The sequence below is a fragment of the Diospyros lotus genome, chromosome 8 (genome assembly GCF_014633365.1).
Source record: "Diospyros lotus cultivar Yz01 chromosome 8, ASM1463336v1, whole genome shotgun sequence".
In the NCBI taxonomy this organism is placed as follows: domain Eukaryota; kingdom Viridiplantae; phylum Streptophyta; class Magnoliopsida; order Ericales; family Ebenaceae; genus Diospyros; species Diospyros lotus.
The window spans coordinates 33,660,533-33,679,114 of record NC_068345.1 but is presented as its reverse complement, the minus strand read 5'-3'; the positions used below and the strand labels follow the sequence as shown (position 1 = coordinate 33,679,114).

General features: G+C 37.2%; 1 protein-coding gene across 6 annotated transcripts in view; it reads left to right on the top strand.

Moving 5' to 3' along the window:
• LOC127807573 (AT-hook motif nuclear-localized protein 10) overlaps window positions 1–18,582 on the top strand; it is a 28,382-nt gene continuing 9,800 nt past the window's right edge. Inside the window, exons 1-6 of one of the 6 annotated variants that reach the window (XM_052345538.1) lie at window positions 89–166; window positions 296–366; window positions 750–1,249; window positions 2,266–2,318; window positions 14,607–14,738; window positions 15,264–15,425. In XM_052345538.1, coding sequence (XP_052201498.1) covers window positions 766–1,249; window positions 2,266–2,318; window positions 14,607–14,738; window positions 15,264–15,425 — 831 coding nt within the window. In that variant the 5' untranslated portion in view covers window positions 89–166; window positions 296–366; window positions 750–765. The other 5 variants (XM_052345537.1, XM_052345542.1, XM_052345540.1 and 2 more) reach the window with 5 other exon arrangements.

The following is an 18,582-nucleotide window of genomic DNA, read 5'->3' as shown; positions in this document are numbered from 1 at the left end:
TAAATATGAAAAGAAAATAAAAATAATTTGCAATTCTCGACATTTCTTTAGAAAAAGCCTCTCAGAGCCCTTTTCGTCTTCACCGGTAACCCTAAAAATTCCTTTTCTCCGGTATCTCGATCTCTGAATTTCTTGCTAGCTTCACAAAAATTTCCCCCATTTATTGGTATGTTAATTCGCATTTTTCTGGATTTTTTCTGTGATTTTCTCATTTTATCTGTGTTTTCGGGGGCAATTTTTATATGCTGTAAAACTCGAAATTAGAATTTTCTCTAAACTGGTCGTCGTCGTTCAGTGCTGCAATTTTTGAACTCTGCCTTCGATTTTTGGCGTGATCTTTTCAAAAATCCGAAATGATCTTCAAAGGTAAGTCTTTGAGAGTCATTCCAGAGCTTTTTTAGGGTTCTTGTTTGCGCTTACTAGATTTTACTTCAGATTTTTTTCGCTAGATTTGAGGGAGCGATTTGGCTTCTAGGGTTTCGGTTTAGATTTAAATTTCGGAACTGAGCTTTCTTAGGAATTTTAACTTCAGTAATTTCCGTTATTTTTTTTTTCTCTTTCTTCTTCTTCTTTTTCTTCTATTTACACTTGGTTTACATTTGCAGTGAAGTGAAGTGGAGTGGAGTTGTTCGTTTACTTTTAGTTTCTTAATTTGTTTACATCTCCAGATGTCATGATTGTCATCTTCTAGGGTTTAGTCTTCGCATGCGATCCGAAAATGAACGACTTCTTTCTCGGTCTAATTTCAGTGAGAGCGTATGAAAGATGTCGGGTTCTGATGTAGGAGGAGCAGTGATGACAACGAACAGCGAACCGTTCACCGTCGCCATTCAAAAGATTCCGGTCGTCCCGTCGCAGCCGGCGATACAGAACCTCCGTCTAGCCTACGGTGCCGAGGGGACACCGATGTATAAGACCGCCGGCGGAAGCTCTCCTCAGTACCAGTCCGCTGCGAATAGCGTCGGAACTACCGAGGGCTCGGCTGCGGGCGCCGTTGTGTCCCATAATCTAAACATGAATTTGAGCGAACCAATGAAGAGGAAGAGAGGGAGGCCGAGAAAGTACGGGCCAGATGGCACCATGGCTTTGGCTTTGTCACCGGCACCTCCTGGTTCATCGCAGAGCCCAGGAACATTCTCTTCTCCGCCTCCTTCGACTCTTTCTGGAGGCTCAGGCTCGGCCTCGTCGTTCAAGAAGGCTAGAGGTCGACCCCCTGGATCAAGCAAGAAGCAGCAAATGGAAGCTCTGGGTAACTACCTTCTTATATTTATCAATGGCATTTTTCTGATTGAACTCGCTTCTATCTTCCGATAGACCCGGCACGTCACGTGCTGGAATAATGAATGTTCCGAGACGCTGTTATTATTTTCAATTATACGTGATATAGGGAATAATAATTGGTTTTTATTCCATGCTAATATTGTAGTATGTATATATGTGATTTTTATATCAATTTTGACGAGTTGAGTGGATGAGTGTGCAATAGGAAAAAGGAAGGCAATGGGTTATGCGGGAACCTGGAATCTGCTAGCTCTGACCCGCTCCTTCTTGTACATGATCAAATTACACATTTGCCCTTTATTTGCTTTGCATTTATGCTGTTTGTCTCTGTTGACTTGTTCAGTTCTATTTGATCTTCTATTTAGTCACATGACTTCTTTGGGCTAACGAGAATGATGGGGACAGCGGGAATATGCAACTCTCCATCTAAGGCCTTATTTAGTGCTCTGCATCGTTTCTAATTAGAGCTGGGACATTGGAACAGTTGCATTATCAAACAGGGGAAGAGACTTTCCTCACGTCAGCTAAAGTTCCCTAATTTTCTTCTTGATAAATGGATTATGTTAGGGAGAAATTTTTTCAAGTAGTTTAAATTAGGAATATTCTTTTCTTCCAGTTATTGTAAATATATTTCTATATTTTGTAGTGGGGCTCGTTATAAGAGTAATATAGTCAGTGAAGAGGTTCATAGTGTGACAAGTGTTGACTTATCTTTCCAATTTTCCTGGAAATTACAGAATATTTTATTATTTCATCTGCTTTCCATTTTTTTTTTCGTTGTTACAAGGGAAAGACACTAAGCTTTGATTTGGTGTTTCACTGAGCTCTTGTGCTTTTATGCATGTAAATAAACATGCATGTTAAATATATATATTTTTTTTGGTTTTATATTTTAACAGTTTCACCTTTGAGATTATATTACTGCACTTCTGCCATTCACACACATGCACCATGTAAATTTCTGATTAAGGATGCTCCTTGCAGGATCAGCAGGGGTTGGATTTACACCGCACATTATCACCGTCAAAGCTGGAGAGGTTTTTCTTTCTCTTCTTTTTTTCTCCTTTAATAATGCAATTGGATATAAAATTCTACTTTTTATTTATTTACTTACTGTTTTGGTGAAATGCAATTTTTTATTTGCCTTGAAGCTAGATTGTGTGTTAGAATTTGTGTCAGGCCTAAGCTGACTTGTTCCTGTTGAATTTTTCTTATATTTATTCTAATATTCATGTGCATCATTTGCAGCATATGTTTATGCACAAGTTTATTTGCTTATTGTTGGGTTGCATGAAGGAAAAGTTATCTATTTTGTTTCCTGTATCTTTTCTCTCTGGTTTGTGGAAAAGTAGTTAATTTACCTTCCATTGTGTTCTTGATATGGTAATATAAACGCTCTTTTTTTGAGTTCTTCTTAGAATAGTGAATAGTTGAAGGGCAAGCCTTGGTAGTAGCAATGACTGGCAATTCATGGGTTCAGTTGTGAAAACATCACTTTGTGAAGCTAGGGTAAGGTTACATACAAAAACAACTTTCTCCTGATCCTTGCAAAGTGGGCAGCCACGTGCATTGGGGACACCTTATAATAATGAATAGTTGGGTAACTTTGTTGTACACATCACCTGTATTAATGCTTGTGAACATTTAAGATTACATAGAGATGCAAATATCTATGAGGGTGGTGTTTGAGCTCCGATTTCTGTTAAAATACGTGTTTAAGAATTTTTCAGCTTTAATGGGAGAGTAAAACAGGCTTACAAATATATTGGTGTTAGTTCATTCTAGAAGGGCAACCTAGTTTACAAGGCTACCACTATCTGGTATGCTAAAATAATTATTGACTTATCTTGTTAAAGGAACTTAGGTGTTCAAGTGTCCTGAAAATTCAATCATCATCAGAAATCTCATTCTTACCAGGTGAGATTCTCTACATATATCCTAGCTGTCCAATTATCTTTATCTATTCAATATCATATCTAAGGGTTCCTTATCCATTTTTTTTTAGTGTTCATCCACCTCATTTGCTATAAGATTCTTTTGCTCCATTTATTCTCCTAATAGGTGTGCTTATCGGTCTTTTGCTCAAATGTTCAAGCCATCTTTGATGTAGGGCAAGAATCGTCCCATATTGACTGTTCAGCCTGCAAACAGGCGCCTGGTATGTGGGTGTGCCTCTCTCCCTGGTAATTGCAGTTTTCGGGGGTGCATGCCCTTGCATCATTTGGTATTAGAGTGAGGTTTGCCTCGTGGCACTCCACCCAAGCAGTTTGGTGTGAGGGTTCCGCTGGCTGGGGGAGTTTGTCAGTCGATTGGCGTGAGGATTCCGCTATCAAGTTGACAACTTTCTGGGTAGGAGTGTCTGATATAGGATGAGAATCGTCACACATCGGCTGTTCAACCTACGAACATGTGCCTTATATGTGGGTGTGCCCCTCCCCCTGGTAACTGCAGTTTTCTGCTACAGGTAGGGGTGTGCATTCGGTTTAACCGAATCGAATCGGCCGATTTTAAGATAACCGAATCGAACCGTCGATAACCCTATAACCGAACCGAACCGAACAAAAACACTAACCGAAATACCCGAACCGAAAAACCTAGCCCATAACCGTACCGAACCGAACCGAATTTAATAAAAACCGAACTAACCGAAACCTTTAATAAACAGCAATCTAATCGAATTTGACACTAAGCTAAACAGAAAACACAACCAAATTTGTGGCAGACCGTTAACGCAACAAATAGTTGTAGAATGTCTTTCAAAAATCATAAATAATCATGTCTTTCACATAATCATTCACTGATAAGCACATAATCAACAAGCTCATGACAGAAAGTGCTCACTGCTCAATGTAAATCATCATCCATGAATAATTAGACAACATAGAAAATTAATCACCTTGTAAGGCAATTAGACAACATAGAAAATTAATAAGCAACTCATGGTAATGAAGTATTTGGAAGGCACTATATTGCCAATTCCCTTGAAACAAATCAGCAACTATGCTCTTTGGAACCTAGATGAATTGAAACATAAGAAACCATGGATTAAGAGTTGCCAAACAACAACCAGGATATGATAAAGGCACATTCACACAGGAAGAGAAACCATGGATTAAGTTCATTAATATATGCAAACAATATTCCCTAATCACGAGGGGGAAAAAAAGAAGAGAAGAAAATATAGATTAAGATGGCAGCATACATTTTTTAACTGGAATATGAAAATATAGATTAAGATGGCATTTAATCTTCATTAAGATATAGTTCTTCTGCCAAGACAAGAAACAAAATGTGGCCAGATTTATGAAACCATGGTTGATATTACTTATTACATATATGTTACATGCTTTTTCGAAGTGCAAGAAGGATCATTAGGACACTTGTGCACAGCTGCAGGATAACCCATATATGTCTGGTTGGACATCCACCCAATATGTGGAATAATACTTCCAAGTCTACTAATACACACAAGTACCTAAACTTCATTCTCCTTTTGCTTTTACTTCCACAATATAGTTTCTTTAAGATAGCCAAGGAATCCACGCTTTAACACCATACAAATTATGCAATATACCTTAAGAGAGAAAATAAGAATATTTACTGGTGTCCTAGTATCATTGGATTCTAGAAATAGAAAAATCTAGCACACCCAACTCACAAAACCAACCCGTATATCTAAAACAGGTCCTGCTGATAATAATTGATTCTTTATCAAACAACAGCACAATAAAACCAATGATATTAGGACCCCAGTAAACCAATAGCACTAAAACTAAAACAAACCTTATCTCCAGCTTTTCCAACCAAATCTAGTATCCAAGCGTGAATTAGAATAAGCAACAACTGCAAATATGAAACAACAATTTAAGAATAATATCAGTTAAATGTTTCAGCAAAAGAGGCATAAACTGCAATTCTATGCTTTGACATATATATTTACAAATGTATGAGATCTTCAAAATAAAAAATCTAAATTTCCATATTGGACGTTGAGCTGCTGCTGTTTATGATAACCTTTGACAATTCTAAAATCATTATGCAAAATTAATTAGTTAATATTAAAATAACATGTATTGAACTAACTCTAAAGTAAATTTTAAAAAGAATAAAACTGAGTTTTACCTTCTTCAAGTTGTTCAACATGCTCTAAGTCTTCTTCAACACTTATTGGGATGGTAGATGACCGAAGCCAATCTTGGATACAAATCAAACTTTCAACCACTTTAGGAGATAAAGAGCTCCTAAATGGATCATGTACTCGACCCCCAATGCTAAATGCAGACTCAGACGCAATAGTAGAAACTAGAATTGCCAATACATCTCGAGCCATCGAAGACAGAATAGGAAACCTATGACAATTTGCTTTCCACCATTTCAAAATGTTGAATTCTTTAGTTGGAGGCTCACACACTTCACTGAAAGTACTTATTCAATTCCGAAGGCACAATTGTAGGTCCACTACCACCGCCACCCTTATGTTTTTTTGAAGCGAGAAAAAAGTGGATTTTCAGAATCGTCCTCGTCATCCGCCACAACAGTTGGAGTAGACACTTCAGATGGCTCTCCAACATCACCTCGAGGTCCCAACTTTTTCTTATAATCCTTGTATAAAGCATGTAGGGAATTTTTTAATAACAAAACTACACCAACTCCTCTCTCACCCTGATACATCTCTTTCAGTACATATTCCATATATTCTAACTTGTATCTCGGATCAAGCACCACAACAATATAAATTAAGTGATTTGTTTTGTACGGATCCTCCCAATATTTATCAAACTTTTCTTTCATTTTTATCGCCATTTCCACCATTTCAAAATCATCACTCTCCAACCACCCTTGTAAGAGACAATGCATCTTACCAAGCTCATGAAAAAATGTGTATGAGGTGACATATGATGAACCCGATACTCGCAATGTTAGCTCATAAAAATGTTTAAACACTTTGACAAAAAGTCTGACCTTATTCCAATTCTCTGACTTCGATCTCCCATCAATAGTAATAACTTGGTTCAAATCAGTATTCCAATTACTTGTACTAAGATCAAGTTTAAAACATGGATCTTCTTCATCAAATCTCTCAAAAGCCCTCTCAAACTTTTGAGCGGTCTCTAACATCAAGTAGGTGGAGTTCCATCTAGTTGCAACGTCCAACAATAACAAGCCCTTACATTCAATTTTTTCCATTTCAGCACATTGTTTGAATTTTCTCAATCTTGCTGGGGATTGTCTAACATATCTTACTGCATCCCTAACTCTTGTTACCGATTCATTTAGGTCTTTCAACCCATTTTGTACAACTAGATTTATAATGTGAGCCACACACCTCATATGCAAATATTGCCCATTCATAATGCTAGTATCCCATTTTGCCATTTTTTTCTTGAAATTAGCTACAACAACATCATTTGAATTAGCATTATCCATTGTCAAAGTAAAAACTCTATCAAGTTCCCATCCCATGAGACATTTCTGAATTGCCATAGCAATGGCATCACCCTTATGATTAGATATTGGACAAAAGTTTAAGATTTTTTTTTTTTTCAAAATCCAAGTATTGTCAATATAGTGCACTGTCAAACACATATAATTAATTCTTTGAATTGAAGTCCAAGTGTCAGTGGTTAAGCAAACTCTTTGACAAGAATTTTTTAATTCATTCATCATGTTCAACCTTTCTTCTTTGAATAACTCAAAACAATCACGCGTCATAGTCGAACGTGAAGGAAACCGAAATTTTGGACAAATAACATTCACAAAGTGTCTAAACCCCTCACGCTCAACAAACTTGAAAGGTAGTTCATCTACCATCAGCATGCGACCTAAAGCCTTTCTTGCGAGCACTTGATCAAATTTCCAATTAACCACTGAAGAAACATTATCACCACCATCTCTCCCACCCCCTGTTGCAGTTGATTGGAAATGTAATTCCATTTGACGAGATTCTAATGCACGAGGGTGTTTCTTACAATTTCCCATATGATTCCTTAAAGATGTAGTCCCATTTTTTTTTGGATCACAGTGGAACTCCTTAGAACAATAGTTGCATCTCCCTTTAATCTCACTCTCTAAATTTGTAAACTTGGTAAAATGATCCCAAACCTCTGACCTAGCTCTTATTGGTTTTCTCTTTGCCTTACCAAGTGATGTTGTACCTCTATCATTTTCTAGTTGGCTATCTTGGGTTGGTGCTATTGGTGGTGTAGGCCTTGAACTATCATCCACACTAGGGATATTTGTGGTGTGAGTCATGTCTTATTCTCTTGCCATCTAAAATTAAATTAATACAATTGACAATTGTAATTTTAATTAAAATGTATTTAAAGACTAAAGAGTAATTTTAATTTAATTTAAATGTATTTAAAGATTAAAGACTAAAGACTAAAGAGTAATTTTAGACAATCCCCAACACATGAAAATAAGGATCAATTGCAAAAATAACATATAGGAGTATGACTTTACGTACATTGCAAGAAGATGATGTTGAGGCTGCCATTTCGAATGAAGTACCAGTGTAATAACACTTATACTCCCTGTTACATTATAATAATATTATCAAAATTAGTCTCTTTCAAATAATAGTAATGTTGTCATTACTATTATTTGAATGGCCTTGGAAGGATAACCTTAGTGGGGTTTAAATAATACCACCACTAGCATCCATATGGATAAATTTCATATCGGTTTTTAGTTGACCATCAATTTAAATAACAACCATTACCTATGATTAATAGTTGACTAATGACAAATATTAAGTTGGAACAATTTGAAACTTCAAGTACAAAATTAATCAAAGAAATCAATAATAACTAAACTAGACATTGTCATTAGTATATTGATGAAGTTGCCCTTTTGACCATTTATATATGTAAGATATGTTGGAAAATAATGAAATACACAAGAAAGTAGAAGTGAAAATAGACTCAATAGTTAAGGGAATAGAATTTCCCACACCCAAAGACTAAAGCATAAAGGAGGGACACTTGACATTCTTAGTTAATTAATTAATTGGCTTGATTCGGAATAATCAAAGTGTTTAAAGTTAAATGAGTTAATAGGGGAATGGGTAAGCTAATTAACACTTGGGAGTATGTCAGGATTTTTAGAACAAGCTAATTATAGGGTGTGACCTTAAATGAATATTATACTAAATATTTAAGTTTTTGTAAATTAATTTTCTCCCCTTTTAGGTTTAATCTAAACATTATGTAAATGACCTTAAATGAATAAACAAGATAGGCTTTAAAAAAATTGTTCAAATGAATTTAAAATCACTTTGATTAATTCACATTATAAGATCCAATAAATTATATTAAAATTATTACAAAGAATTATTTTTCTGTTTTTTCATTTCATTATTCAGATGAATTCATTTCTGTAAAGTTCTTGGAATGTAAATAAAATTCATTTAATTGAAAAATAATTAATAATATTATTTTATAATAATGAACCTCAAAGACAACACAACATAAAGAAATAAACATTTAATTCTACCCAACCCAATCAAACCAAACATTAAAATAACACAACTACAACACATTTTAAATTTTTAATTAATCGGTCGGTCAGCAACTGTGGCTTGCAGCACGGCAACAGTGTACACGATTCACACGAAACCAAAATAAATCAAAACCAAAAACCACAAAACCAAAATAAATCAAAAAATACCTAGGAGGAGTGGACGGAAGATGGAAGGCCAAAGGCGGACAGACGGTGACGATTGACGCTGATATCTGCAAAACCAACAACTAAGTTAAAAATCGAAGAGAGAGAGAGAGAGAGCAAGACGCGATGAGTCATGAGACTCACTTGTCACCGTTGTGGCTATGTCGACGTCTAACAGCAAAGCGCAAGGCAGCGGATGGATGAGGCGACGAAGGAATAGACGGCAACGTAAGGTGGAGGCGACGAAGAAACCGATGGCGACGAACGGTTGCAATGGCGACGGTAAGGCTTCGGTTCCGAAGGGAAGGGTGTTAGGGTTTCTGATTTCGCCCTCTCTCTCTCTTTGAACTTGGGAAGCCTCTCGAATGGCAAATGAGGGGCACGAAGTGAACTGGGGTCGGGTTGCGGGTTGGTTTACGGCTTCTAAGTGCAAAACGACGTTGTTTTGAGAAATACAAAACGACTTCGTTTTAAATATCGGTCGGTTCGGTTTATTCGGATACTCGACCGAGCTAACCGAACCGCAAAACCGAACTGCCAATAAACCAGCATTCAAACTGAGCCGCAACAAACAAAGCAAAATAACCGAATCGAATTGGTCGGTTCGGTTCGGCCGGTTCGGTTAACCCGGAAATTTGCACACCCCTAGCTACAGGTGCAAAAAATTTGGGCATCACTCCAACAACTGCCTAGAACAAAGACAAGCTAATTTGGTGGAACATGAGGAACTTATAGAGGTGGCGAATGAAGGTGAATATGAGGGAGTCGAGTTTGTTGTTGGGGAAGGACTAGAAAGGTTGAATTTGGTGTTGCAGCGAGTCCTCTTATCACCAAAAGAAGAGGGACAAAGACATAACATATTTCAATCACTTTGTTCTATCAGGAATAAAGTGTGTGAGGTGATTGTGGATAATGGAAGCTGTGAATTTTGTATCCAAAAAGTTGGTAAGTCTATTGCAACTACCAACTGAGAACCATCCCAATCTGTATTCCCTTGGTTGGATGAAGAGGGGATCTTCTGTTCAGGGACGAAGTGGTATGTGATGTCATTGATATGGATGCTTGTCATATTCTTTTGGGTTGCCCGCCCTTGGTAGTTTGATGCTGACTCTACTTTCAGGGGACATGATAATGTGGTGATATTTACATGGGTAGTCACAAGATCGCCATAGCTCCTCTCAAATAGATCGATAATGCGAACAAATAGCGGTAAGAAAATTTCCTTACTCTTACGAGCAGCGAGTGAGAGATAGTGGATTCTGCAACACATTTTGACTGCATCTGTCCAGTGGTGGTTAAAGGCCTTATGGTGACCATTAATGAAGGAGAAACGATTCCGGTTGAAGCGCAGAAAATACTAAATGATTTTCAAATTTTGATTTTAGACGAGCTACCAAACGAATTGCCTCCCATGCGAGATATTCAACACTAGATTGATCTAATACCAAGGGCAAGCCTTCGAAATTTGCCTCACTACATAATGAGTCCGAAGAAGAATCAAATTCTACCAGATTAGATTGAAAACTTGTCGAGGAAGGGGTTCATCAAATTCTACATAATGAGTTCGTATGCTGTTCCTGTTCTTTTGGTGCCTAAGAATGGAGGGACCTGGCGCATGTGTGTGGATAACCGCGCCATCAATAAAATAACTGTGAAGTACAGGTTCCCTATTCCCCAACTGGAAGACATGTTGGATGTACTTGAGGGGTCTCGTATGTTTTCAAAGATAAATCTTCGTTGCGGCTACCACCAGATCCGAATCAAGCTTGGAGACGAGTGAAAAACTGCATTCAAGAGCAATGATGGACTCTACGAATGGTTGGTAATGCCTTTCAAATTGACCAACGCTCCAAGCACCTTCATGAGATTAATGATTAGGTACTTAAACCTTTCATTGGCTCTTTTGTTGTTGTGTATTTGAATAATATTCTCATCTACAACAAGACCAAAGGAGAACATCTAAATTATTTGAGGCAAGTCTTGGACGTGCTAAAAGAAAATCAACTTTACATCAACCTGAAGAAGTGTACATTTTGCACCAATAAACTCCTCTTCTTGGGTTATGTGGTTGGTGAGAGTGGTATACAAGTGGATGAGGAGAAGACAAAGGCAATCTGAGATTGGCTAACTCCAAAATCCGTGTCAGATGTGAGAAGTTTCCATGGTTTAGCCACTTTCTATAGACGATTTGTTCGACATTTCAACACCATTGTGGCTCCACTTATGGAGTGTTTGAAGAAGGGACGATTTAGCTGGGGAGAGGAACAAGATAAAAGCTTCACCCTCATTAAGGAGAAATTGTGCTCCACTCCAGTACTAGCCTTGCCAAGTTTTGACAAAGTATTCGAGGTTGAATGTGATGCCAGTGGCGTGGGTGTTGGGGCGATACTCTCCCAAGAAAAGAGACCAATGGCTTTCTTTTATGGAAAATTGAGTGATGCCTGGCAAAAATGGAGTACATACGACCAAGAATTCTATGCAGTCGTGAAAGCCTTGAAGCAATGGGAACACCACCTTATGCAGAAGGAATTTGTACTGTTTCACTGATCACCAAGCCCTAAAGTTTATTAACAGCCAGAAACATGTCAATAAGATGCATGCTCGGTGGGTGACCTTCTTACAGAAATTTCTTTTTGTGATCAAGCACAAATTCGAGAGTTCGGATTGAGTTGCTGATGCCTTCAGTTGGAGGGCCTCTCTGTTGATCACACTTTCCCAAGAAATTGTTGGGTTTGAGTGTGTGAAGGAGTTATATTAGGATGATGATTTTAGGCAGATTTGGGGCAGATGTGTGAATCGCGAACCAATGGCAGATTTCCATGTCAATGATGGCTATTTGTTTAAGGGCAATCAGCTTTGTATTCCTACCTCATCCTTGCATGAGAAGTTGATTCAGGATTTGCATGGTAGAGGTTTGAGCAGACATTTGGGGCGTGACAAAACCATAGCCAGTATGGAGGAGAGAGATTATTGGCCCCAACTGAAGTGGGATGTTGGCACCATAATCCGAAAGTGTTACACTTGTCAAGGTGATGAAGGGTCAAGTCTAGAATACTGGGTTGCACATGCCATTTGCTCTTGATGGCATTTGGCAAGATCTCGCCATGGATTTTGTACTGGGATTACTGCGGACTCAACGGGGAGTAGATTCAGTTTTTGTGGTGATTGACAGGTGTAAGTATGATCTTGTATGCCTATGGAGCATGGATACTTGGATGTGGTATCTAGCACTAATTCTCATTGGAAACCTCAAGATACTCAAGTTTAAGGTTTGAACAATGCCTATGGAAGATAAAATACAGAAGATGTGATCGAAATAGTTTGGACCTGTGAAAAGAGAATTAGTAGAGGCACTTATGAGATGGGTAGATGAAATGGAAGATGCTTGTTGCAAAAGAGGTAAAGGAAGAACCCCCCCCCCCCCCCCCCCCCAAAAAAAAAAAAAAAAAAAAAAAAAAAAAAAAAGAAAAAAAAGGGGTAACTTTTAGATATGACATGGGATAAAAATAGTCTTACAGGAGCTATGGCCATGGAGAGAGATGATTAAAGGGCTAGCATTCATATAATCAACCCACCTAGTGCAATTAAGGCTTGTAATGATGTTAATGATATAATTAATTAATTTCAACAAATTTGACTTAATCTGGAATATAGCATATAATTATCTTAGAATAGGGATCTTGGTATATGTTATTTGCAGATGATATTGTTTTGATAGATTAGATGAAAGAAGTGCAAATACTATAAGCTTGAATAATAGTGGAATACCTTAGAACACAAAGGTTTTTAGTTGAGCAAGTTGAAAATAGGATGCATGGAGTTGAAACTTAGTAAAAATAGAATTGGGGATGCTATCGTGGTGAGACTTGAGGATAAAATGTTCAAAGACAGAATTAAGATAGTTTGGTTATGTGAGAAAAAAGACCAATAGATGCACCATAAGGAGAGTGGATGGGATGAAAGAAGTTTGTAAAAAAGAAAAAAAAGAAGAAGAAGAAAAAAGTTAAAAAATATTGTTAAATGCAACAAATAAGAGCTGCTTAATAGGTAATGGTAATTATTAACTTTACAAATATATTTTTTGGAGAGTGGCGGTGAGATTTATGATGCTCCACATCTTGAGTAAGATGAAATCCATTGATGCCTATCCACTTAATATTTTTCCCCTTGCTCAATACTTGGTGCTAGTAGCGATGTCTGGAAGAAATATATGATCTGATTTATATTTCATTTAGAGATTTTGTCTCATATTTCTAATTTATTTTGGTTCCTCTTTTCTTCTTTTCCTGTAGAACTGGGAGGTTGCTATCATTTTATTTCTTGTTCAATAATTATTTTTTGGTCATAGAACTCCACAAATAGTGGCGGCAGGAACATTTGTGGAGGCACAATCTATGTTTTTCTTGAGGGCAAACAGTTGTAGTAAATGATTAACTAGTTCTAAGATACAACAACAATCACAAGTCTTATCCAACTAAGGGGGTTACCTACATGAATTCTAGCTCATAAACCATCTCTATCCATGATCTTATCATCTATAAAGCTATTATACAGCATAGCATGTTTAAGGGTTTTCCATTATAGTTGTGTCAGTTGGTCTTCTTCTCACATGCCCAAACTATTTTAGTTGCGTCTCTCACATCTTATTTTTGGAAGGTGCCACTCCATCCTTATTACCTATAATCTTGTTTCTAATTATGTCTTTTCTTATATGGTTGCAATTCCACTATAGCATTTTCATCTAAGTTATGCTTATATTTGATTTTGAGTAACATCCTCAATGATCTTTTTAAACAATTGGTCTGACATATTTAAACATATATTTTATATGAATAACTTGATATTCAAGTCTCATCACGTCATTATTCACACTTCTATTTTTGCAATTCATAAGATGTGTGTGTATTTTTTTATTCTGAGTACAGAATGCAGTAAGCTTTACTCTGCATATGTTGTTTGAGGGTTTCTTTTTCAAAACCATTCATCTAATCCAATAAAGAACTAAGTTTTTGGTCTATGCTTCTTAAAATTTTGATTTATTTGCCACTTCTATTTTTCTACTGAAGGTCCATCCTTCTGAGATATCCTTATAATAACTATGTTTGAAGACCATCCTACTACTGATTGTGTTGAGTTTCTGCCTTAAAAAAGATGTTATGTAAATAGTCCTTTGAGTTGTCTATCTAACAGAAAAGCATTGTATATAGTCCTTGAGTTGGTTCTGTTATAAAAAAGAATTGTTTTTAGTCCTTGAGTTGGCTACCTAATAAAAAAGAATTGTTCCTTGAGTTGGCTATCTAATAAAAAATAATTGTTTATCATTTATTTAGTTGTTTATCAATGACACGAGCCCATTTGCCTTCTGAATTGGGTTTGGGTGTACTATTCCACATAATTGTGGAGTGTTCTAGATGCTAAAACCGACATAATATGGTGGATGTTGGATTTCTTCTTTGTAATATTATATATATATGTATATTTTCTGTGCCTATTGAAGCTGTATATTTAATTTATTTTGTCATATTTGTTTATGTTGAATTTCAGTTCTTCATATTTGGCATCTATTATCAATCTTCCTGTTCCATAAAATTCTTCACCTTTTCAATCCAATTAGGTTGAGAAAAGAAATTTGTTCCTAATTTTCTTCTTGTACTTTTCAGGATGTGTCCTCCAAGATAATGTCATTCTCTCAGCATGGTCCAAGGGCTGTTTGTGTCCTGTCTGCAACAGGTGCCATTTCTAATGTGACGTTGCGTCAAGCAGCAACATCTGGTGGAACTGCAACATATGAGGTTGTCTCATTGTCTGTCACATTTTGGCCATCTTTTGCGGGGGAACATGAGCTTGTTTCTTGTTTAAAATTGTTGCAAATTTCTCCTTAAAATATCCAATCTCTGAAATCCAAGTATGAACTGAAGGAAAATATGCTGAATTTTAATTTGTTGGATCAAAGTTAAGAATATATGTTTGTATTGTTAATTTTTCTGTTTGAAGCGTGCATAGTAGAAACTGTAAGGTGTACAGTAGAGATTGAGGAATTATAGTGGAACTTGGAGAGATTATTAAGTGTGTTAAAATTTCCTTTTAATTTATTTAGCAATGGACAATTCTTTCCAAGAGCTGGCATATTATTCAGTTATTGTGGAAAGTGATCTTGTTGTGGAGCTTTATGGCACCTGCTGTGTCGTCCAGTTACCACAATCCACTTTTTGTCAACTTTTACGTTTCATGAAACATTATCTGCATGGAACAGATCAATATATGCATGCTATAAACCCTATCTCTTACCAAACAGTTCATCTTAATCAATTATGCAGGGGCGTTTTGATATTCTGTCTCTGTGTGGCTCATTTCTGCTGACCGAGGTCGGTGGTCAGAGGAGCCGAACTGGTGGCCTGAGTGTCTCATTGGCTGGACCAGATGGGCGTGTTTTGGGTGGTTGTGTTGCAGGACTTCTTACTGCTGCATCACTCGTTCAGGTTTGTCACTTATTTAGCAAATTTTATGCATATTGTGTAAACCTGGGTACTTAAATTTAACATTTTATCAACATCTTGTCAAATTATCCACTGTATCAGTACTAATAGAAGGGTGGCTAAGATTTAGACTCATCTTGGATAAATTTTCCATTACTGGGGCATTTGGTGCCTGGGGCAACATACCTACTGCCCCTTGATGCATACTTGTATGGTTTGGGTGTTATGAGAAGCTGTATGGATCTTTTAGGTTTTTGGTTTTTATGTGGATGTATCCTCATGGTCTCTGATATATGCATGTTATATTAACTGAAAACATACTTGTGTGCATTTGCATTGACCTAAGCCATAAGGCACACTTGTTTCCCCCATTTTCTCTTCTAATGGCTACACCTTAGGTATATGCCCATCGTGCACCACTCTTGCCATATCATTTACATTGCATAAGGCTCACCCTTGGTCTTTCCACACATTTCCCATGCCAAGAGGGTTTTTACACACACTCAGTTTGACAATGAACCTTCTCATTCATTCATGCTTGACCTACATTATGCAGTATGTTTACTATGGCCACATATCTGGACACAATCATGTTTAAATGCATAACAACAGTCATAACATCATTTTGTGCTCAATGCCAAAATAACTAAACCATAACCATGCACATACCTTGTTCAGAATATTCTTCCTTAATGCCTTTTATTGTATTTCCAGCAGAATCTCCCTTATTTAAGCTTGTTTCTGCAGCTTTCAATCTTAACGCTTTATTACTTAGAGCTTCTCACTCTATCTTGCTTCTGCTTAAAATGAAAGGCTGAAGGCCTATTTAGTGGGCATTTCTAAGCTGCTGAAACATCTGAGTGTGTGGCAGCCCACTCCCTAATGAATGAGAAAAATAGAAAACAGCCCACTCTTCAGTTTATTTGGTTGATCTTTCTCTTGATGGGATTCTCTTTCATTCTTTAGATCCAGAAAGATCAACACTTCTCATTCTCCACTAGCGACCTCTCCATATATAATATACAATGTATGGGCCTTTAATTACATAAAGAAAATTAATTATTAGTTTGTGGAACAAAATCTTGTGATGGATGATGAGGGTGATGGTAGGAATAGAGATGGAAGTGGAGGAGAGTGAAGAAAGCATAAGCTTTAGCTTAGAGAACGTGGTCTGCAACCACGGGCTGTTCATGAATCCAAATGTTTGGAATCCATCCACCAAAACTGATGGGCAGCCTTTGAGGCTGGCAGACTTCACTTCTTCTCTGATTGTTTCCATTAACCAATTTGCTTGTTCTTCTGATCATTATTGCCTGCTCCTCCGAGTCCACAACACTACATACCTCTCAAATGTAGATAAGCAAGTAATACTATCTCAGGTTGCTCGCATGTTGAGGATCTCAGCTAAAGATGAAAGGGACGTCCAAGACTTTCACAAACTTAACATGGATGCTCACAAGGTGGGTTTCGGTCGTCTCTTTGAATTGCCCACATTATTTGAAGATGCTATTAAGTCCATGGGTTTCAGGTCGTCCCTCATCTTGTTCCCGATCATGGCTCAAACAAGTACGAATTCAAAATTTTGAAGGTGTTCTATGGTGTTTTATATTTGTGTATGATTTTGTATATTGATCCAATATGTGGCATCATACACAAATATAGAACACCTTCAAGATTTTGGATTCGTACCTGTTTGAGCCATGAACAAGAACAACATGAGAGTAATTCACAAACCTCCACTAATCAGAGAAATTGTCCAGACTAGTCTTTCTCTTTCTCCTTGCAAGATGATGGCAATTCTCAATGGGTAGAACTCAAGACACATGAGAGAAATTGAGAGGACCTAGCCTAATATAAAACAATTATATTAGGCCACCCATTAAGGCTCAATATAAGCTTTTAGTCCACACTACTGTCAGTCCTTATCTGCATAAAATAAGTGACTTGACCCATTCTTAAAAGATCACAAAAGATATAGGCTCAACACATTTATCGCAGAGGACTCCAATTTATTAATAACTAAAAAACATCTACAATTGATGTTAGCCCACAATAAGGAAATTTTCAACAAAATAGACTTTAACAGTGTCTTCAAATAATGTGGGCGATCGGAAGAGACGACCAAAACCTACCTTACGGGCATCTGGGTTAAGTTTGTGAAAGTCTTGGACGTCCCTTTCGTCTTTGGTTGAGATCCTTAACATGCGAGCAACCTAAGACAGTATTGCCTGCTTGTCTGCATCTGAGAGGCATGTAGTGTTGTGGACTCGGAGAAGGAGGAGCATGGGATAATGATTTGAAGAAGAAGCAAATTGGTTAATGGAAATTGTCAGAGAAGAGGTGAAGTCTGCTAGCCTCAAAGGACACCCAACGTTTATGATGGATGGATTCCAAACATTTGGAGCCATAATATGAACAACCCATGCTTGCAGATCATGTTCTCTAAACTAAAGCTTCTGCCTGCTTCACTCTCCTCCACTTCCATCTTTATTCCTACAGTCACCCTCATTGTCCATCACAAAATTTTGTTCCACAACCTAATAATTAATTTTCTTTATGTAATTAAAGGCCCATATATTATATATGGAGGGGTCGCTGATGGAGAGTGAGAAGCGTTGATCTTTCTGGCTTTGAGGAACGAATAGAGAATCCCACCAAGAGAAAGACCAAACTGAAGAATGGGCTGTTTCCTATTTTTCTCATTTGTTAGGAAGTAATGGCTGCCACCTAGCACTTGTTTGGTGGATTTTCCTAAGTTGGGACTGTGCTAATCCTTCGTTGATTAACTTTAATTTCATTCATTAAGTCCTTAATCCGACTGTCTCAATTCTTTACCAAAGTTAATAATTTTTATATCATTAGAATCCCCATTTTATTCCTAATAACATATTAGAAATGCAGGAATTTATCTCTTTATTTAGCCCCCCAAAACTGATTTTAAATTCAGCAATTTACCTGAGGTATTTCAGCTGCTTCAACAGTGAATTTTTGGTGCAAATGTCTTCTTTTTATAAGTCTCTACTCCCTGTGACCTTCTTCCCATGCTTATTAATTAATTTATGGGATGCCACGCAAAGAAGCAACTTCACTGTTATTGAGGCTTGCCCTCACATCCTCCACGCCCCCCTTTCTCCTCCTCCTCCTCCTCTGGCGGGTTGTG